At 46.9% G+C, this 19052-nt stretch overlaps 1 protein-coding gene across 1 annotated transcript in view; it reads left to right on the forward strand.

Moving 5' to 3' along the window:
* Nucleotides 1–19052, forward strand: part of LOC142289876 (pancreatic secretory granule membrane major glycoprotein GP2-like) — a 113868-nt gene that overhangs the window by 62485 nt on the left and 32331 nt on the right. Inside the window, exons 6-7 of the mRNA XM_075333818.1 lie at nt 13671–13828; nt 13959–14207. Of these exons, the coding sequence (XP_075189933.1) occupies nt 13671–13828; nt 13959–14207 (407 nt within the window). The remainder of the gene's footprint in view (nt 1–13670; nt 13829–13958; nt 14208–19052) is intronic.

Genomic DNA, 19052 nt, shown 5'->3' on the forward strand with positions numbered 1-19052 from the left:
GGGAAATGGCTGCCCGTGGCGCACAAAATCGTTTAGAGCCGTCACACATACTTACCTGCCTAGCGACATCGCTGTTGCCGGCGAACGGCCTCCTTTCTAGGGGGGCGGTTTGTGCGGCATCACAGCGACATCACTAAGCGGCCGCCCAATAGAAGCGGAGGGGCGGAGATGAGCGGCCGTAACATGCCGCCCACCTCCTTCCTTCCGCATTGCCGGCGGCCGCAGGTAAGCTGCAGTTCGTCATTCCCGAGGTGTCACACATAGCGATGTGTGCTGCCGCGGGAACGACGAACAACCTGCGTGCTCAACAATCAACGATTTTTTAAAAAGGAACGACGTGTGAACGATGGACGATAAGGTGAGTATTTTCCATCGTTAACGGTCGTTCCTTGCTGTCACACGCAACGACATCACTAATGATGCTGGATGTGCGTCACGGAATCCGTGACCCCGGCGATATATCGTTAGATCCATCGTTGCGTGTAACAGGGCCTTTAGACTCTGTTACATGTTATCACAATGAGCTGGCATTTTATTTTTTATGGATTTGAGCTGCTTCCTCAGAATGGGTGACAAATTCAGGAGGCATGTGGGAGAATAAAAAGTGTCTTATAAGCAGGCAAGGAAGCAGATTTCTCTGATAAAATATATTAAGTACAAAACTGTACGATTCAGTTCTGTAAAGATTGCTGGAAGCCCTGTTGCCATTTAATCACACTTTTCAGAAGATAAACATTTAACCCCTTCCAGACATTTGATGTACAAGTACGCCTCGCTGGGACATGTATCGTACATTGCAGCGTTTGTCACATAAAAGCACCACACTGTAAAGTAGGCAGAGAAAAGAGTGAAGTGTGATCTGGGCATGTGTGCCTAGATTGCTGTCACTCACAGAGAGGCTAACCCGCCTCCACCAGTGACGTGCCCTGCTCAGTTTGTCCGATTCTGGTCAACATAGGAATATAAGAGCCGCAGGGAGATAAGCTTACAGGAGCAGGATAAGTAGCAGAACTATATTAGGAAAGTGTTAGGAAGAGTTAGGACAAATGAAAGGTGGTCACGTTAGTAGTGGAAAACACTTTAAAGGCTCTGTCACACAAAATAGAATAGCTGAGTGTATTGCACTATTTTGCCATGATAAATGCCGTTTGATGGTCTTATATGACAGAAAATATCCAAAAGTGACACTATTTTAAAAACTGCATTCCTCTAAGTGCTTAAAACTACATTAAATAAGTGTATTAGCCCTTTAGGTGCTTCTCCAAAACTAAAGTAATGTGGGGAAAAAAATGAAAATTTTACTTTTTCCCACAAAAATAATGTTTTAGCACCAAATTTAGCATTTTCACAAAAGTAACTTGAGAAAATGGACTATAAAATTTGTTGTACAATTCTTCTTGAATACACCAATACCCCATGTGTGGTGGAAAACTATTGTTTGCGCACTGCAGGGCTCAGAAGGGAAGGCGCACCATTCGAATTTTGAAGGGCAAGATTGGATAAAATAGATAGCGGATGCAATGTCGCTTTTGAAGAGCCCCTGATGTATCTAAACAGTGGAAATCCCCCATAAGTGACCTCGTCTTGTAAACAACATCCATAAGGAATATATTTAGAAGTAGGGTGAGCCCTTCGCACGTATTTCTGAAATAAAACATCCAAACTCAGAATAGAATATATGCTTAGATTCAGCATCCTAGCATTAGTATGACACTGGCTTTAGTTTATATATGAAAATCCTGATGGTTGGTTCCCTTTAATAGATCCTTCTTTCACTTAAGGGTGCTTGCACATCAGCGGTTTTTGGCAAAAAAACGCAAACCTCATATGACTGGATCCTGTGGATTGAATGTGCAACTCATGCAACCTCAATTTTTATTTTACCGGATTCTTCTGCAGCGGGACACAGAGCTTATCGGCCGTCACTGGAGTCAGCTGAACTCCTGAGCTTACCGCTCGCACACGCTGCGATGGATGCAGGTTAAGAGCAGTCACTGCCTGCTGCCGATCACATGTGACCGTGTGTGGTCAGGAGTCAGCTGAGTTCAGATCAGCTGAGGACTCCAGTGTCTGTGGATTACTTGTTCTGTGCCCCCCTGCATACAACGCAGTGTGTGCGGGCTGTGAGGTCAGCTGAGTTCGGCCAGCCCTGGAGTCAGCTGATCTTAACTCAGCTGAACTCATAGCTAGCAGAACAAGTAATCAGATCAGCTGACTACAGTGTCGGCCGATTACTTATTCTGTGTCCCACTGCATCCATTGCAGAGTGTGCGGGTTGAAGTTCAACTGAGTTCAGATTAGCGGACTTCAGTGCCGGACGAACTGGAGTCTGCTGGAATAATTGGCTGACACTGGAGTCAGCTAATCTGATTTACTTGTTCCGCTTTGTGTGTGGTCACGAGTAGGGATGAGTGAGCAGTAAAATGCTGGGGTGCTCGATGGGCAAAGCCCATGTTGATTTTTTTTTTAAATTCATTTAAAAAAAAAAAAAACCCAAACACATAACCCTAGGATTAAGGGTAAAAAAAATGCGTGGGCTCCCGCTGCATTTTCTATTGCTAAGGGTAACCCAAGCAGCTACTGCCTGCTAACCCCCACTGCTTGGTGTTACCTTCACTGGCAATGGAATTCCAGGGAAGCCCTTTTTTGGCTGCCCCCAACCCCCAGCTGCCTATTTGTACCTGGCTGGGAACCAAAAATATAGGGAGGCCCTTTTTTTAATTATTTTATGAATTTCATGAAATAATTAAAAAAAAAACGACATGGGCTTCGCCCCAATTTTGTGTCCAGCCAGGTACAAAACAGCAATAGCAATATACAAAGAGGATCCACAGTATCAACCTAAGCAAATAGCTGAATCCAGGCAAAAATAGGTACTAAGGAATGGAGACCTAATATATAACTTTTATTAAACGTGCTAGATAAAAAGTGAACCTAGGCTCACTAGGGGTGAGTAAAACACAGACGTAATTAAAATCTTGTTAAACACAGGGACAGAAGAAACAGACCAATTAAATATTGGCCCTTAGTGATGGGGTACGGCAAAAGTTGGCCTCAAAACTAAGTTGAGGATGCTACCAACAAACCACCCACCACGGTATATGTTAACAATTGTACTGAAACACAGCCCTACTCATTCATAAAGCTGAATTTGATAACAGCAAAAGAGCATGTGTCACAGAAGCACCATCTTCTGGCGCTGTATCCAACTCTTCAGCGGCCCTGGTGCTGGGTGGCACTCTTAGTAATAAGGGGTTAATATGAGCTTTGTTTTACCAGCTGGTATAAAGCCCGAGATTCTTAATGTCAGGCCAAGTTTGACCTGGCCTTTAAGAATCTCCAATAAAGGGTTAAAAAAAAGACACCACAAAGAGAAAAATTACTTGATTAGAAATAAATACACAGACACACTTAGGGACTCCATCTTTAGTACTCCCTCTCACCCCTCCACGATCCTGGTCTTCTGGAGAGAGAGAGAGGCTGGTTTCAGACGTCCGTCTGCTGCCTCCCCCTCCTGGCCGCTGCTCATTATACTCACTGAATATAAAGTGCACTGAAGAGCTGGAAGCTGGAGCAGCGCTGAGGATTTCAGTGCCGGGGACCGCATTGCTGGGGACAGGTGAGTATCCAGCAGTGTGTGTGTGTGTGTGTGTGTGTGTGTGTGTGTCTAAAGACATATGTGTGTGTCTGTGTTCAGTGTATACATGCATGTGCTCGCGCGTGTGTGTGTGCAGTTAGGATCCGGAAACCGGAGCATCGTGGGGCCAGCATCGGGGACTCATCATAGTTCCCAATGAACTCTGATGAACCCGTGAAGTCACCATGGTGACACCCGCTGTAGCGAGGGTGTCACAGGGGTGTCATGTCATTAGGATGTTATGAGTTCATTGGGAACTCCAATGACCTCCTGGACGTCTCTGCACACACACTGCTTGCTGTATCCTCACCTGTCCCCGTGGTGCTGTCCCGGCGCTGTCCCCGCTATGCTCCTGCTTCCAGATCCTCGGGCAATGAATATTCAGTGAGTATAATGAGCGGCGGTCAGGAGCGGGAAGCAGCAAAGATGAAGACAGCATTGCTGGATACAAGTGTATATAGAACATTTTTATTACACAGACAAGTGTTTTCTCCAGTAAGTGTCACACGTATGACCATAACCATGTGTGTGGCTTGTAAATGATAAAACACGAACATCTGAAACCGGCCAAAGAGAGAGATTTCTGTACTGACCATGCCAGGCTGCTTTCTGGGCATGCTCAGTACAGAAAATAGGATCCTGTCTGTCAGGATCCGGCGACGTCCGGTACAGCAGGATCCGGTGCCAATAGAACTACATTGCAGATATCGCCGCAATGCATCAGATCCAGTGAGATGCAGTAATTTGGCCGAGGTCAAAACGCAACAAGTAGCATTTTTGAAACTCGGAAAATACTGCAAAACAACGGATCCAGTGTGTGCCGCAAGCAACCGCAAGTCACTGCATATTGCCGCGATTCCATTGCAAATGCATTGAAATGACAACGCATTTGTAAAGGATCCGGTCATATGTGGTTTGCGGTTTTTTGCCGACCGGCAAAAAAATGCTGATGTGAAAGCACTCTAAGGGTATGTGCGCACGTTGCTTTTTACCTGCTTTTTTGCTGCTTTTTTGCTGCTTTTTCTTCTGCGCTGTTTAATGCCAAAATGGATGTGTTCTTCTATTCAAGCAAAGTCTATGGGAATTTGGGTTTCTTGTTCACACTATGTTGTTCAAAATGCTGCCTTTTTGAGGCAGAACTTTGGTCAAAAACTCAGCTTTTCAAAGAAGCAACATGTCAATTGTTTTTGCCATTTGGGTTTTGCACTGCAAAGCTGAGTTTTTGACCAAAGTTCTGCCACAAAAAGGCAGCATTTTGAACAACATAGTGTGAACAAGAAACCCAAATTCCCATAGACTTTGCTTGAATAGAAGAACACATCCATTTTGGCATTAAACAGCGCAGAAGAAAAAGCAGCAAAAAAGCAGGTAAAAAGCAGGTAAAAAGCAACGTGCGCACATACCCTTACCATGGCTTTAGGTCTCTTGCCTGAGATAAGGAGTCCTTCCTTCTGTTGAATCCTTGCCTTAGGCTCCTTGCCTGAGATCAGAAATCTTTCCTCCACTTAAGGGTACTTTTCACGATATCGCTAGCGAGCGTACCCACCCCCGTCAGTTGTGCGTCACGGGCAAATCGCTGTCCATGGCGCACAACATCGCTTACACCCATCACATGGACTTACCTTCCCTGGACTTACCTTCCCTTACCTTCCCTGTGGCCGACGAACCGCCTCCTTTCTAAGGGGGTGGTACGTGCGGCTTCACAATGACGTCACACGGCAGCCGTCCAATAGAAGCGGAGGGGCGGAGATGAGCGGGACAAACATCCCGCCCACCTCCTTCCTTCCTCATTGCGGCCGGCCGCAAGTATGAGGTTGTTGCTCATTCCTGCGATGTCACACATAGCAATGTGTGCTGCCGCAGGTACGACAAACAACCTCGCTACTGAATAGGCAATGATTTTTGGTAAGTAAACGACGTCTCACATACCAACAATTTTTGCCTCTTTTGCGATCGTTTAAGGTCGCTCATACGTGTTACATGCTGCGGATGTGCGTCACAAACACCGTGACCCTGATGATATATCGTTAGCGATGTTGCAACGTGTAAATGGCCCTTAAGTCCTTAGTTCCTTCAGAACATCATGTCATCTTATGCACTGTTCAGTATAGCACAGGCGATGGGATGATTGCAGCTTTAAGTCATCTTAAAGGACTATTACATCCAGTAAAACCTTTTAAAAAAAAAGTTTTACAACATTTAAAAAAAAAAAAAAACACAAGTTCAAATCACCCCCCTTTGTCTCATTAAAAATAAAACAATTAAAAAAAATACAATTACTTCCTGGCACCGTGTTCAGAAATGTCCGATCTATCAAAAATATAAAGTAAATTTTTTTTAGAAATTTCTGATTTTTTTTTTTCACTGCTTAAATAAAAAAACAACCTATACATGTTTGGTCTCTACATACTGGTACTGAACTGGGGAATTATATTGCCAGGTCAGATTAACCATATATCGAACATGGTAAATAAAACCCCAAAAAGATCTGTGGAATTGCACTTTTTTTTGTAATTTCACTGACTTTTTTTTTTTTACAGTTTTCCAGTACAATATGGGCAGAAAGAATTGTGTCATTCAAAAGTAAAACTCATCCCTCAAAAAAAAACAAACCTTCATATGGCTGTATGGCTGTAATAATTAAAAAGTAATGGCTCGACTTCCTGTTCCTGTCCTGGCTGAGGTGGAAGCTTAGAGGAGAATCTCCTGCCACCCCTCACAGAAACCGACTAAAAACAGACCCCCCGGACGAGCCACCAAACAGAGAGCAGCACAGGAGGTTACCTAAAGCAGACAGCTATGGAAAGGTACCTCCTGAGAAGTGCTGGGAGCAGTGAATCAGCCTGGAGAAGCTTTGATATGGACAGAGGAGAAGATAAGATAATGGCGCCGAGCCTGATGGGGGAGGAGCCTGAACGCATGGTGAGAGACACAGAAAAGCAAACACAGAGCTGGAAGGGGAGAGATAAGGGAGATATGAGCGAGGAGACAGGAGATAAGGAAGATATGAGCGAGGAGTCACAGGAGGACACAGCAGGAGAGAGGTGGATGCAGGGGACTGATGACGGTGGATCTCAATGGGAGGATGAAGGGGATATGGAGGCAGAGGGGAGAGAGGATGCAGACAAAGCAGGGCAGCTCAAAGACACAGCAGTGTTGGAGTATGAAACTGACAAACAGCACAGGGAGATTAATCCCACTCAGACTCACAGGAAGTCAAATGCAAGAATTCATAGTACCCCTTCCAAAGGAAACAAAAAGCAGCCTACTACACCAACATCACAAGCCTGCAAGCTATTGGGGGATGGAGGTGGTGGCCCAGTCCAGACAAAGAGAACTAAGAAAACAGCACCACCTGCAGGCCAAGACAAGTACACACAAAAGCTTAATGTGGACTATAAAAAACTGGCTGAAGAAGTGACATCACACTTGTCAAAAGAGGTTAAAGTGGCTATTGAGGCAGCCATACAAACATCATTAGCTAATATGCAAAAACAGATAAATGCCCATGCCTCTAGACTGGCAGAATCAGAGCAGAGAATATCTGACTCCGAGGAGACAATACTGGCTATGCAAGCACAAATAGCAGCTCTAGCAAAATCTAATGAATACTTGAAGGATAAAGCGGACGATTTGGAAAACAGATCGAGACGAAACAACCTACGTATAGTCGGGTTGCCAGAGTCTGTGTCGATTGGACAGTTGGATAATATATGCGAGTTGGAGCTACCGCAGGCCCTGGGCATAAAGGCGAAATTCAGAGTTGAAAGAGCCCACAGAGTGGGTCCACTGAGACACCAGGAGGCGAATAAGGGAGAGGGCCAAAACTCAAACAAGAATACCCCGATAAGAGCCAGGCAGGTGATTGTCAAATACCTTGATTATAAGCATAAGGAGGAAATATTGAGGGCCTTTAGAGAACGAAAGCGTCCACTACAATATCAAGGCAACAGACTGCTAATTTTTGGGGATTATTCAGCGGAAGTATCCAGAAGGAGAAAAGAATTTACCAAAATTTGCTCATTTCTGTACAACAAAAAAGTAAAGTGCCAGCTATTATACCCTGCTACACTGAAAGTTAGAAACCCCAATGGCTCGTTTGTATACTACAAGGACTACAAAGAAGCAGAAAACATTCTCATGGCAGAGCTCGACAAGACTAGGTCAGAAAGGCAAGAAAAAGGAGCTAGTGGAGAAGGGAATAATAGAAGAAGATCCCCCACAAGCTCAGGAAGAGATGTGGGACGTTTTGGGGGACAAAAGCAAGTCGAGACCAGGGAGGAAAGGAGGCCAAGCCCGGGTCGACAGCATAATTCTCGCCTGGAACACAGGAACCAACCCTTGGAGAGAAACCATGATACCTGAACTGGAACTCGCTCATTGTTTTTCCTTTTTTTGCCTGTTTTTTTTTTTTTTTTTTCTCTCTTCCCAAACAGGGAGAGGCGTTGAGGAGGATGCATTACGGAGAGAGGGTTGGGGAGGTGAGAGGAGGAGGGGGAAGGGAGAAAAGAGAGGAAAACATCCCAAAGTCTGGGTCCTCTTCCCCCCCCTCTCTTTTTTTTTTTTTTTTTTTTTTTGTTCTTCTCCTTTCTTTCTCCATCTTCTCTCCCCTTGGTCTTTTTTTTTTCTTTTTTTCTTTTTCTCCTTTGTCCAGGAACATCATCCAAATTCAAATGAAGTGGGCCTGTTCTGGGCGGACTGATGGCTACCTGGAGTCAGAGATAAGTAGGACTGGAGAATCTTGCTGAGGTTTTGACATACTGTGCTAATTTTTGCATAATTTTCAAAGGCTTATTCAAGTTAGTCCGGGGATAGAGCATATATTTTTTGGGGGGTGATTAGGGAGCTACATATTTTGGCTAGGAATAGGGGAGCTCACCAACGTGGCGGGAAGCGCCGTGGATTTCTCGGAAGGGAAAATATGTTTTACAGTTACATGCTTTTTGTTGTATTTGTTATATTTGCAAGGTGGGGAAAGGGAGTGTCGATTTTGTGGTACCAACTGTGATTCTAGTGTCGAACATCTCGTCTTCCTTGATGCAGGGGCCCATAGGGGAGGGAGTAGTAAAAGCAGAATACACAGGTTAACATGATACAGATAACTACGTGGAATGTTAAAGGGCTGAGATCACCTAACAAACGAGCAATGATATTGAGACATCTGAAAAGACTAAAGACAGACATTGCCTTATTACAGGAAACCCACTTGGGGGGGGAGGACTTTTTCCGCATGAAGAAACATTGGGTGGGCACCGTTTACGGGGCAGCGGCACAAGGTAGAAAAGCGGGCACTATGATTCTAATAAATAAACAATTCAGTCATGAGGTAGTGGCACATGAGGCAGACGACCATGGAAGGTGGCAGCACTTAACAATCGTTAGTCCAGCGGGTAAACTCAGTATTTATAATGTCTATGGCCCAAATTCACAACAAATCACATTTCATGATGACATAAAGGCCACCATATTAGCAGATGGGGAGGCTAACATTATAGTGGGAGGCGATTTTAACACTGTCCCAGACTCAGCTGAAGATAGGAGGAGGGGCGAGGAAGGGACAGCTAATGTGGGCAGGAGTTTAGACAATAGGGATGTAACATTAGAAGACGTAGGACTGAAAGACATCTGGAGACTAACTCACCCACATGACAGAGAGTATACACACTTCTCTCACCCTCATGATAGCTGGTCACGTATTGATCAGTTCTGGATCTCGCAAGACTTACTGAGTGGAACGCAAGATTGTGTGATAGAGAATATGGTGATCTCTGATCATAGTCCGGTGAGATTGGGCATTAGAGAGAAATTCAGGAGAGGTACAGATATCATATGGAGATTCCCATCGTTCCTTCTCAGGCAAGATAATTTCCATAAGGTGCTACAGGAGTGGTGGGGAGAATTCGCAGAGGACAATAAGGAACATAGAGAGTCCCCAGTGATATTTTGGGAAACGGCAAAAGCGGTCCTAAGGGGCCGTCTGGTGGGGTACGCAGCCATGATCAAACGGAAAACCAATGAGAATTATAATTTCCATAGTGAAGCAGTACGGGTAGCATATACAAATTATGTGACAAATAGATCTCCCATGACAAAAGGCAGATGGTTGGAGGCAAAAGAGGGATTTGACGAATGGGCCAAAAAAAAGGAACAACTATTCTGGTCGCACAAGGAGGTTGACTTACATAGGTTTGGCAACAAGGCGGGAAGGATGTTGGCCAATCTGGCAAGGGGCAGCAGAAAGATGACAGTGATCTCTAAACTGAAAACAAAGGGGGGAGAGGTGACTACGGATCCTAAGGACATTAATAAACTGTTGGGAGATTACTATAGAAAACTATATGGGTCAGGGAATAACGACATGACTGATGAGGCAGAGTGGCTAAGACAAGCCCAAATGCCTAGCTTGACGGAGGAAGATTTGAGTGCCTTAAACGCAGATGTCACAGTAGAGGAGGTGACGAGAACAATTGGGGAGCTTAACACCAACAAGGCACCGGGACCTGACGGTTTCAATAGTGAATTCTATAAGGCTCTGAAGGATCTGATCTCGCCGGATCTAACCTCAGTCTTTAATGCTTTCCTGGGAGGGGCGGAAATACCCAAAAATTCCAACATAGCATATATTAAATTACTCCCCAAGGGAACCAAGGACCTGGATGATCCCTCTAGTTATAGACCTATATCGCTCATAAATCAGGATTTAAAAATTATGTCCAAGATCATGGCTAATAGACTGGCCGAGATCTTACCTAGGATCATTACGAATCACCAGGTGGGGTTTATCAAGGGGAGAAATGCCGTTACCAATATCCGAAAGACAATTCTAGTGGTAGACGCGGTTAGACTGGGTCTCACTGAGGGAGGGGCTAGACCTGCCCTAGTTACACTTGACGCAGAAAAAGCGTTTGATAATGTAAATTGGGGGTGGTTAGACAGGGTAATGGAGGCCATAGGGATTGTAGGCAAGATGAGACTTTACATTAGAAACCTTTATGCCAACTCGGGAGCTAGGGTACACACTCCGGGCTTTCTATCAGACGTGTTCCCTTTGATGAAGGGAACAAGACAGGGCTGCCCATTATCTCCTCTTTTATTCAACCTGGCAATCGAGCCGTTGTCAAGAATACTACAGGGACAAAATAGCTTTAAAGGAATCAAGATAAGGGGTTCAGAAGTAAAGACAGCGCTTTTTGCTGATGACATCATACTTTATATGGGGGACCCCGGTGCGGATTTGCCACAGACTCTTGCCTTGATTGAAAAATTTGGCTCATTCTCCGGTTTCAAACTGAACAAAAAAAAATGCGAGATCATGTTCCTAAAGGGGCATCATGGGACAATGGGGGGACAAATAAGGGATGGCTGTCTATGTGGAATTCCTATAGCACAATCTTCAATTAAATACCTGGGAGTGCATATAGGAAGATCGGTGGAAACAATCTATAACTTGAATTATGAACCGCTAATCAGGAAAATTATAGTTCAATTAAAGGGATGGAAAGGTCTGCCACTTCCATTACTGGCAAGATGCCACCTGATAAAAATGATGAGCTTTCCTAGGCTGCTGTATCCCTTCCAGACAATCCCGCTATTGCTAAAACTAAAGGATGTGAATAAGCTCAACTCCGCGTATACAGAATTTCTGTGGAGGGGAAGGAAACCCAGAATAAAGCTGCGTACGCTGATGAAGTCAGCAGAGGAGGGAGGTCTAAACTTTCCAGATGTCCAAGGGTATAATCTTGTATGTATCATGAGGCATGTAATTGATTGGGTGAGAGGAACGAGTAGGCACTCAGATCATGCGATGGAAACTAAATATGCGTCACCGTGGGATCTGACGTCCATTCTGCACTCCCCACTATCCAGGGTTGAAGGGCACATAAGGAACTCAATTATATTCCGAGACACCATGCTAACATGGAAGTCGGTAAGGAAAAAACTGGGGCTCTCATGGAAAGTGTCCAAGTACTTGAACCCCTGGGCATTCCCAAATTTTCCCCTGGGACGAGAAAACAAGCTATTTACTAGATGGAAAGAGAGGGGAGTCAGGAGAATGATAGATGTTATGAATGTGGAGGACAGGAGGTGGATGACAGGTCGGGAAGTGTTGGATAAGTACAACCTTAATAGCTCACATGTCATCCAGTATGAACAATTGAAACATGGAATAATAGGAGACCTGGGTGTGGTTGGAAAAGAGCTGAACAGAAGTTCGATTGATGAGTTACTGGAATGTGATGTAACAAGTATAAATGTCTCTAAAATTTATCGATCGCTAAGGGGGTGCTTATCTCACGGGAGGATAGTCGGACTTTAAAAGCGTGGGGGAAACAATTGGGAAGGGAAGAAGTGGTGGATGATATACTGAGAGGATGGGTACAAGTGCGGAAACATATTACCAATGAGAGATGGAGAGACACTCAATTCAGAATTCTACATAGGGCCATTATAGGTTTCAACATACCAGGTAGGGATAGGTGGTGTCCTAAGTGTCAAAAAGAAAAAACGGATATGCTGCATGGGCTATGGGAATGTGAGACAATCGCTAGGTTCTGGAACCAAGTCAGACTATTTGCCCAGTCAACATGGGGAATTTTCAGCAAACTAGACTTAATGGTGTGGATTTTCCACTCCTTTGAGGGAGGAGTAGGAGGAGGACCGAGCACGCAGGAAAAGAGGAAATACGCAATAATGCATGACATAGCCATGATAGCTAAGCGTTGCATCTTAAAACACTGGATTCAAAGGGAGGGCCCATCCATAAAGGAGGTTGTGGGCGAACTACACAACCTTCTGAAGTGGGAAAAACTAGAAGCGGAGAGGGATAAAGATGGGTTGACAGCCAAGTTTTTTGTGAGATGGAGACATTTTATTGAAAGCCAATTCACACAGGGAGAAATAATTAACCTGATGGCACCTTTTGTTCACTCGGAGTGGTATATCCTGAGCGATATTCAGGACAGCCTGGGTAAACTGAGAATCACCTAGGAGGGGGCTCTGGCGGGAGGGGGAGACGAGACGGTTGGGAATACCAAGACACGCTAGCAAAATTGAAATCATTCAGGGACGACACAGAGATTTAACGAATTGTATTGCATATGTTATATTATATTTCATTACCTATGTTTTGGTTTAATGTTACTGTATACTATCTTAAATCGAACAGCAACATGGAACTCCAAATTGGGGTATCACCCACCTCTATGTCACATTTTGTCAGACGAATGTTCTTCTTTTGCAATGATACTTGTCATGTTTTTACAAATTTGAAAAATCAATAAAAAACGTTTTGGAAAAAAAAAAAGTAATGGCTCTTGGAAAAAGGGGAGGAAAAAAGAAAAATGGAAAATCACCCCGGGGTGAAGGGATTAGTTCCACAGCACTTTCCAGACATCCTCGTTACTGTCCCCATTGGGGCTCACAATCAAAATCCCCTATCAGTATGTATTTTGAGTGTGGGAAAAAACAGAGAACATGGAGGAAACCCACACGTATCCACATTTTATGTAATATACAGTGGGTAAGGAAAGTATTCAGACCCCTTTAAATTTTTTACTCATGAGGTCAAAGGAACTGCCCAAGGAGCTCAGAGACAGAATTGTGGCAAAGTATGTGCCTTTCCAAATCAAGTCCTATCAGTTTAATTAAACACAGCTGGACTCCAATGAAGGAGTAGAACCATCTCAAGCAGGATCACACAAGGAAATGGCTAGCATGTGATTAAATATGAGTGTCTGAGGAAAGGGTCTGAATAATTATGATCATGTGATATTTCAGTTACTCTTGCTTAATAAATTTGCAAAACTTTCTACATTTCTGTTTTTTTCAGTCAAGATGGGGTGCAGAGTGCACATTAATGAGGAAAAAAAATGAACTTTTTTGAATTTACCAAATGGCTGCAGTGAAACAAAGAGTGAAATATTTAAAGGGGTTTGAATACTTTCCGTACCCACTGTGTGTTTGCAGGCAGATTCCTTATTTAATAAATTAGCTTTATTTTCATTTTCCACTTCTTTTTGTCTCCTACTTGCAGAAAAATGTGACCCATGTTACTTTTGCAAATACCGTTAATATTCCAGGACAGATCAGCAATGGTGTTATCACTGTGGGAAACCTTAGCATGCAGTTCTCCTGCACATACAATATTACCATGGAGACTTCACTATACACCGTGTTCAAGCCTGTTATGACGTATGTATGCCAACGACTGAACATCGTAGTAATAGCTGTAGAGTATATAGAAAATAAATGAAAACATGAAAGCTCATTGAGTAGTGCAGGTTTATCTGTTATATTCTAATACGTCCATTGTCTCTAACAGCACCGAGAATCTGGATACAGGTGGCATTGACGGTGATTCCGGCACAACACTTGCAGCCTATACTAACCCATCATTCACACAGCCCTTAGAACAGTCACAACAGCAAGAATTAACAATTGGAACAACATTATATTTTGGAATGATAACAAAATTCCCTGACCCTGATTTTGTTCTTCGAGTAGATCAATGCTTTGCTACTCCAACTAGTGATGGCAGTGGTGCAATAAAAGTGCAACTGATTCAAGGAGGGTAAGTAACAGCTATGGCTATATATTTTAACCAATTAAAAAATTAGGGACCTTAGCCCAAAAGTAAATGTCTCCCCATATGACCTCTCCACCACTTAAAAGAAGATCTCTACACATATAATTAAATTACATCACTGTTGCTAACACTAAAACACACTATAGAAAGACCAATATTACCAAAATAACTACTATACAAGGCCAAAATAATACCGCTATACAATGTCCACTACCATGTCCACTGCATAAAGTGTACATAATATTAGAATATGACCGTTACCTCTACAAAACAACACACATTATATGCAGACCAATAATATCACCATACACATACCACAACCTAATGCCGAAATGCATTAAGCTTTTGCTAAACTAAAACAAAAAAGAAACACAAGAACAAAGTGCTATTAACTATTAAAGATATATATATATATATATATATATATATATATATATATATATATATTAGTGATAGATACCAGTCCTGCCAACCATAGTACAGAGATTACACTATAGATATATACAGTATAGTGACTTACAGTAACTTACAGCTGACGTTCTTTCTGGTGGAGTAGTACACAATAACCTTTTTCAGCCAGGACTCCCCTGCAGAGATTACAACAAAGAAACATCTGACTTCTTAGATTGCACTGTTCTCATTAATTCCTAATCTGCAAAAACTCCCCATCCTACGGATTTTTCCGTCATGGAGCAGTAACCCCAATACTTCAAAAACTATCTGTGACGCCCTGGGCAAGCCAGGGGTCACAGGTCATAACACCACCACACCCTACACCCCAGTTAGGAACACCAAGGCTAACCAAAAATCCTTGTTGTCTTCCTCCAGGGGCTGATGTCCACACCAGGGGGTGGGCCAGGCGGTTGGCTCCACCCACTGAGGAGTTCACAGCTCTGGAGGCGGGAAAACCAGGCAGATGAGCTTGAGAGTTGAAGTCTAGCTGAGGGCTAGAGTGGAGTCCAGCTAGGGCAGGGAAAGTGAAAGGAAGTGAGAGTGAAGCTGGTGAAGTGGTAAAGGAGGACAGTAAGAGTGGTGACAGAAAAGAAACAGTTAAGAAAGCCTGAAGTTAGTCCGGGTGTGTGCCCCGGACAGTGGCAGCAAGGTCAGCAGACGGCGGTGATAGTCTGCAGGGGGACTGCTCGGAGGTTGCTGGAAGGACCGCGGACGGGTGGTGACCCGGCGGTCTGGAGCAGTATACGAAGAACAGTCAGCACCAGGGCAGGGGCCTTTCGGATCCCGGCAAGGCTAGGAGTCGCCATAATTTGCCAAATCCGTCAGTGAAGGGGACGACTGTCTCCCAACAACCAAGTCCCGATTGAAGGCAACAGCCCAACCGTAACGGAGAGACACCGCCACCGCCAGGGCACCAGTTTCTCAGTGCCAGCGCCTGCAGGCAAACTAGGGCTCCTCCGGCCTATATCCAAGCTGGGGAGCGGGTTACCGGTGGGAACCCATCGCAACCATCATCATCTTAGGTGCAGGACAAAGGGACCGTCACCGTCAACTACTGGGGGAAAAGCAAGTGCAGCCGTCCGTGGGAACCGTCTTTCCAGCCGTGTGTTTTACCGAGAACTGTGTCATCGTCTCAGGCTGAGTGAGTACCACAGTGCCGCAAGGCACAGCGCTGCCCCCGCGTCCCTGCGCCCACCAAGCCCTACATCTCCCACCTCATCACTGGGCCCCGGGACAACCAACCCCCTACCCACGGAGGGGAGGACTAACATCTAGCTGCTCCATACCATCACTCCCGGGATCCCCATACAGAGCAGCGGTGGTGTCAACAAATCACCACAACCGTGGGTGGCGTCACGGACAATAAACTATATCCCAAAACCCAATCCCCTTTCACTCACGGGCGAGGAGCGCCGCTCGAGACCCCCGGGATCCGGCCCACCGCTCGAGCCACCACTGAGCAGCAGCAGCCGGACCCGAGCAGAGGGGTGAGCGCAGTGTTAACACCCTCCTCCCCGCCCGCGACAACTTGGCATCATGAACAGGATCTTACCACTCTGCCGTTGGGTAGAGGTGCGCCTTGTGACCGCCGGAGGTATCCGGCTGAAAAATTTCAGAAGTCGCCATCTTTGGCGCGAAAAGTTCCCGCTCGAGCGTCTTCTCGAGTAGCAGAGGCGCGAAGGCCAAAACCCCGCCCCAACAGGGGAGGGGCTGAAAAGAAGCTAAGGGGGATGCGATGGCGGCTGGCTGCATGTGAGCGCAGCTATAGAAGCAGGGACGCCAGGACTCTGCAGTCACCCTGTTCCTGGAAGAAGTCACCATGTGGATGCCGTCCCGCGACACCGTAGCCCCCGCGCCTGGAACCGCGGCGTGGGTGGAGATCGGGACCGCGCAGCTCTACCAACGGCTGCAGGTCAGGATGCAGCTCCTCACGGAGGAGTGGGAGACTGACATGGCGGACGTTATAGCAGCCGTGCGGAGACGCGAGGAGGAAGCGGAGGAAGGGAGGGTGAGTGACCCACGCCCCGATGCCCTTGAAGGGCCGGTCATCGCGGCTGCGGGACCCGGTCCAAGCCCTCTCGCTCTGTTGCCTCCCTCGCCACCCATCTCGGAAGCTGTGACCCCGCCACTAGGCCCGCTGCCACCGCAACCGGCAGCGATACCCCACATCCCCGCCCAGGCGGGCCGACCTGCAGCCGGATCCCGTAGTCGACCGGAGGTGTTGCCATGGAAGGCCCCAAAGTCTGCACCGGAGGCATCCCCTGAGAAGTCCCCCGAGCCGGAGCTGGTGACCCGTTCCGAGCCGAAGGCCCAGACGCGGAAAGCCCCTGTGCCCATCCCCCACACCTCGGCTGAGGTGGCGCCGGGTTGTTGCTGCAAGGCAGCGCCCAAGGCCAAGACACCGCGGGACCCGCCGCCCAGATCCCTGACAGTGGGCAGCATCCAGAATGTCCCGCGGGGCCCGACCCGTGGGCCGGAGCTCGCAGCAGCGCCATATTGGGACAGAGAGCCGGTACCGCTGGGCCCAGAGATCGGCGAGAGGGAAAAGAGGAAAGCAGAATTGGTGGCACAGGCAATCCGAGAGAAGGAGAATCTCCACCAGGCGACGTTCCGTGTCCGGGGCCCGCTGTACGAAGGGCAGGTGAGGCGGTTTGATGTCCGCCGAGGCTATGGGTTTATATATGAACCGGGCCTGGAGGCCGAAGTGTTTGTAGCCCGGCGGGATGTGAATGCCCACCTGCCTGAGGAGCATCCTGGCCGTAACCTGATGCCGGGTGACATCGCACAGTATACCCGACACTGTGGAGAGAGGGGGTGGTTCGCCCTAGATGCAAAACTGAGGGGCAGCCAGGAGAGCCGTGTGAGTTCTGCACCCCCTCCCTCAGATGAAGCCGAAGCCGACTACCAGGAGTAATGGCAGCGGAGCACCGTTGTCCAGTCCCCGTTGGGACCACAACTGAGTTTTTGTTTGCAAAGATGATAAGTAAAATGATGATTACCGAAAAGTTCACCTGATTAACTGTGATTAGAAAACCGGCCGTTGCCGGCACCGTTGTCCCCATGGGGACCGTTTAAAAAGTTGCATGAATAACTGCTCATGGACAAGCCCGTGAACTTGCAGGGCAACCACAAACGTTAGTGGAATGTAAATAAGTTGTTTTACCGTTACCGTTTCCGCAGTGCCGCCTCCGGAGAGGCAGGTTGGAGGGAGGGCCCGCAGTAGAGCCGGCTGGGGCCCAGCCACCATAAAAACCGGTGGCTACCCTCTGGAGGGGAAGGACAGATCCCGCTCGGGTAACTTGTGCTAGACTTGGGTCAAGGGGTGCTTCCTGGGTTTTAGGGGCAGCATCAGGGCCAGGTTACTTGAGTGGGAGAGAGCAGAGACCGTAACCGTAAACCGTTTGCAACGTTTAAGTGCTGAACCTCCCGATGTAGGATGATGCTATAAATTGTATATATGTTTACCGTTTTACCTTTTATATATTTTCAGAAAATAAAACCGGTGTTGGACGGGCAGTCCGCGGACGGTCTGCATTTTGCTAAGGGGGAATGTGACGCCCTGGGCAAGCCAGGGGTCACAGGTCATAACACCACCACACCCTACACCCCAGTTAGGAACACCAAGGCTAACCAAAAATCCTTATTGCCTTCCTCCAGGGGCTGATGTCCACACCAGGGGGTGGGCCAGGCGGTTGGCTCCACCCACCGAGGAGTTCACAGCTCTGGAGGCGGGAAAACCAGGCAGATGAGCTTGAGAGTTGAAGTCTAGCTGAGGGCTAGAGTGGAGTCCAGCTAGGGCAGGGAAAGTGAAAGGAAGTGAGAGTGAAGCTGGTGAAGTGGTAAAGGAGGACAGTAAGAGTGGTGACAGAAAAGAAACAGTTAAGAAAGCCTGAAGTTAGTCCGGGTGTGTGCCCCGGACAGTGACAGCAAGGTCAGCAGACGGCGGTGATAGTCTGCAGGGGAACTGCTCGGAGGTTGCTGGAAGGACCGCGGACGGGTGGTGACCCGGCGGTCTGGAGCAGTATACGAAGAACAGTCAGCACCAGGGCAGGGGCCTTTCGGATCCCGGCAAGGCTAGGAGTCGCCATAATTTGCCAAATCCGTCAGTGAAGGGGACGACTGTCTCCCAACAACCAAGTCCCGATTGAAGGCAACAGCCCAACCGTAACGGAGAGACACCGCCACCGCCAGGGCACCAGTTTCTCAGGGCCAGCGCCTGCGGGCAAACTAGGGCTCCTCCGGCCTATACCCAAGCCGGGGAGCGGGTTACCGGTGGGAACCCATCGCAACCATCATCATCTTAGGTGCAGGACAAAGGGACCGTCACCGTCAACTACTGGGGAAAAGCAAGTGCAGCCGTCCGTGGGAACCGTCTTT

The sequence above is a fragment of the Anomaloglossus baeobatrachus genome, chromosome 2 (assembly GCF_048569485.1).
Source record: "Anomaloglossus baeobatrachus isolate aAnoBae1 chromosome 2, aAnoBae1.hap1, whole genome shotgun sequence".
In the NCBI taxonomy this organism is placed as follows: Eukaryota; Metazoa; Chordata; class Amphibia; order Anura; family Aromobatidae; genus Anomaloglossus; species Anomaloglossus baeobatrachus.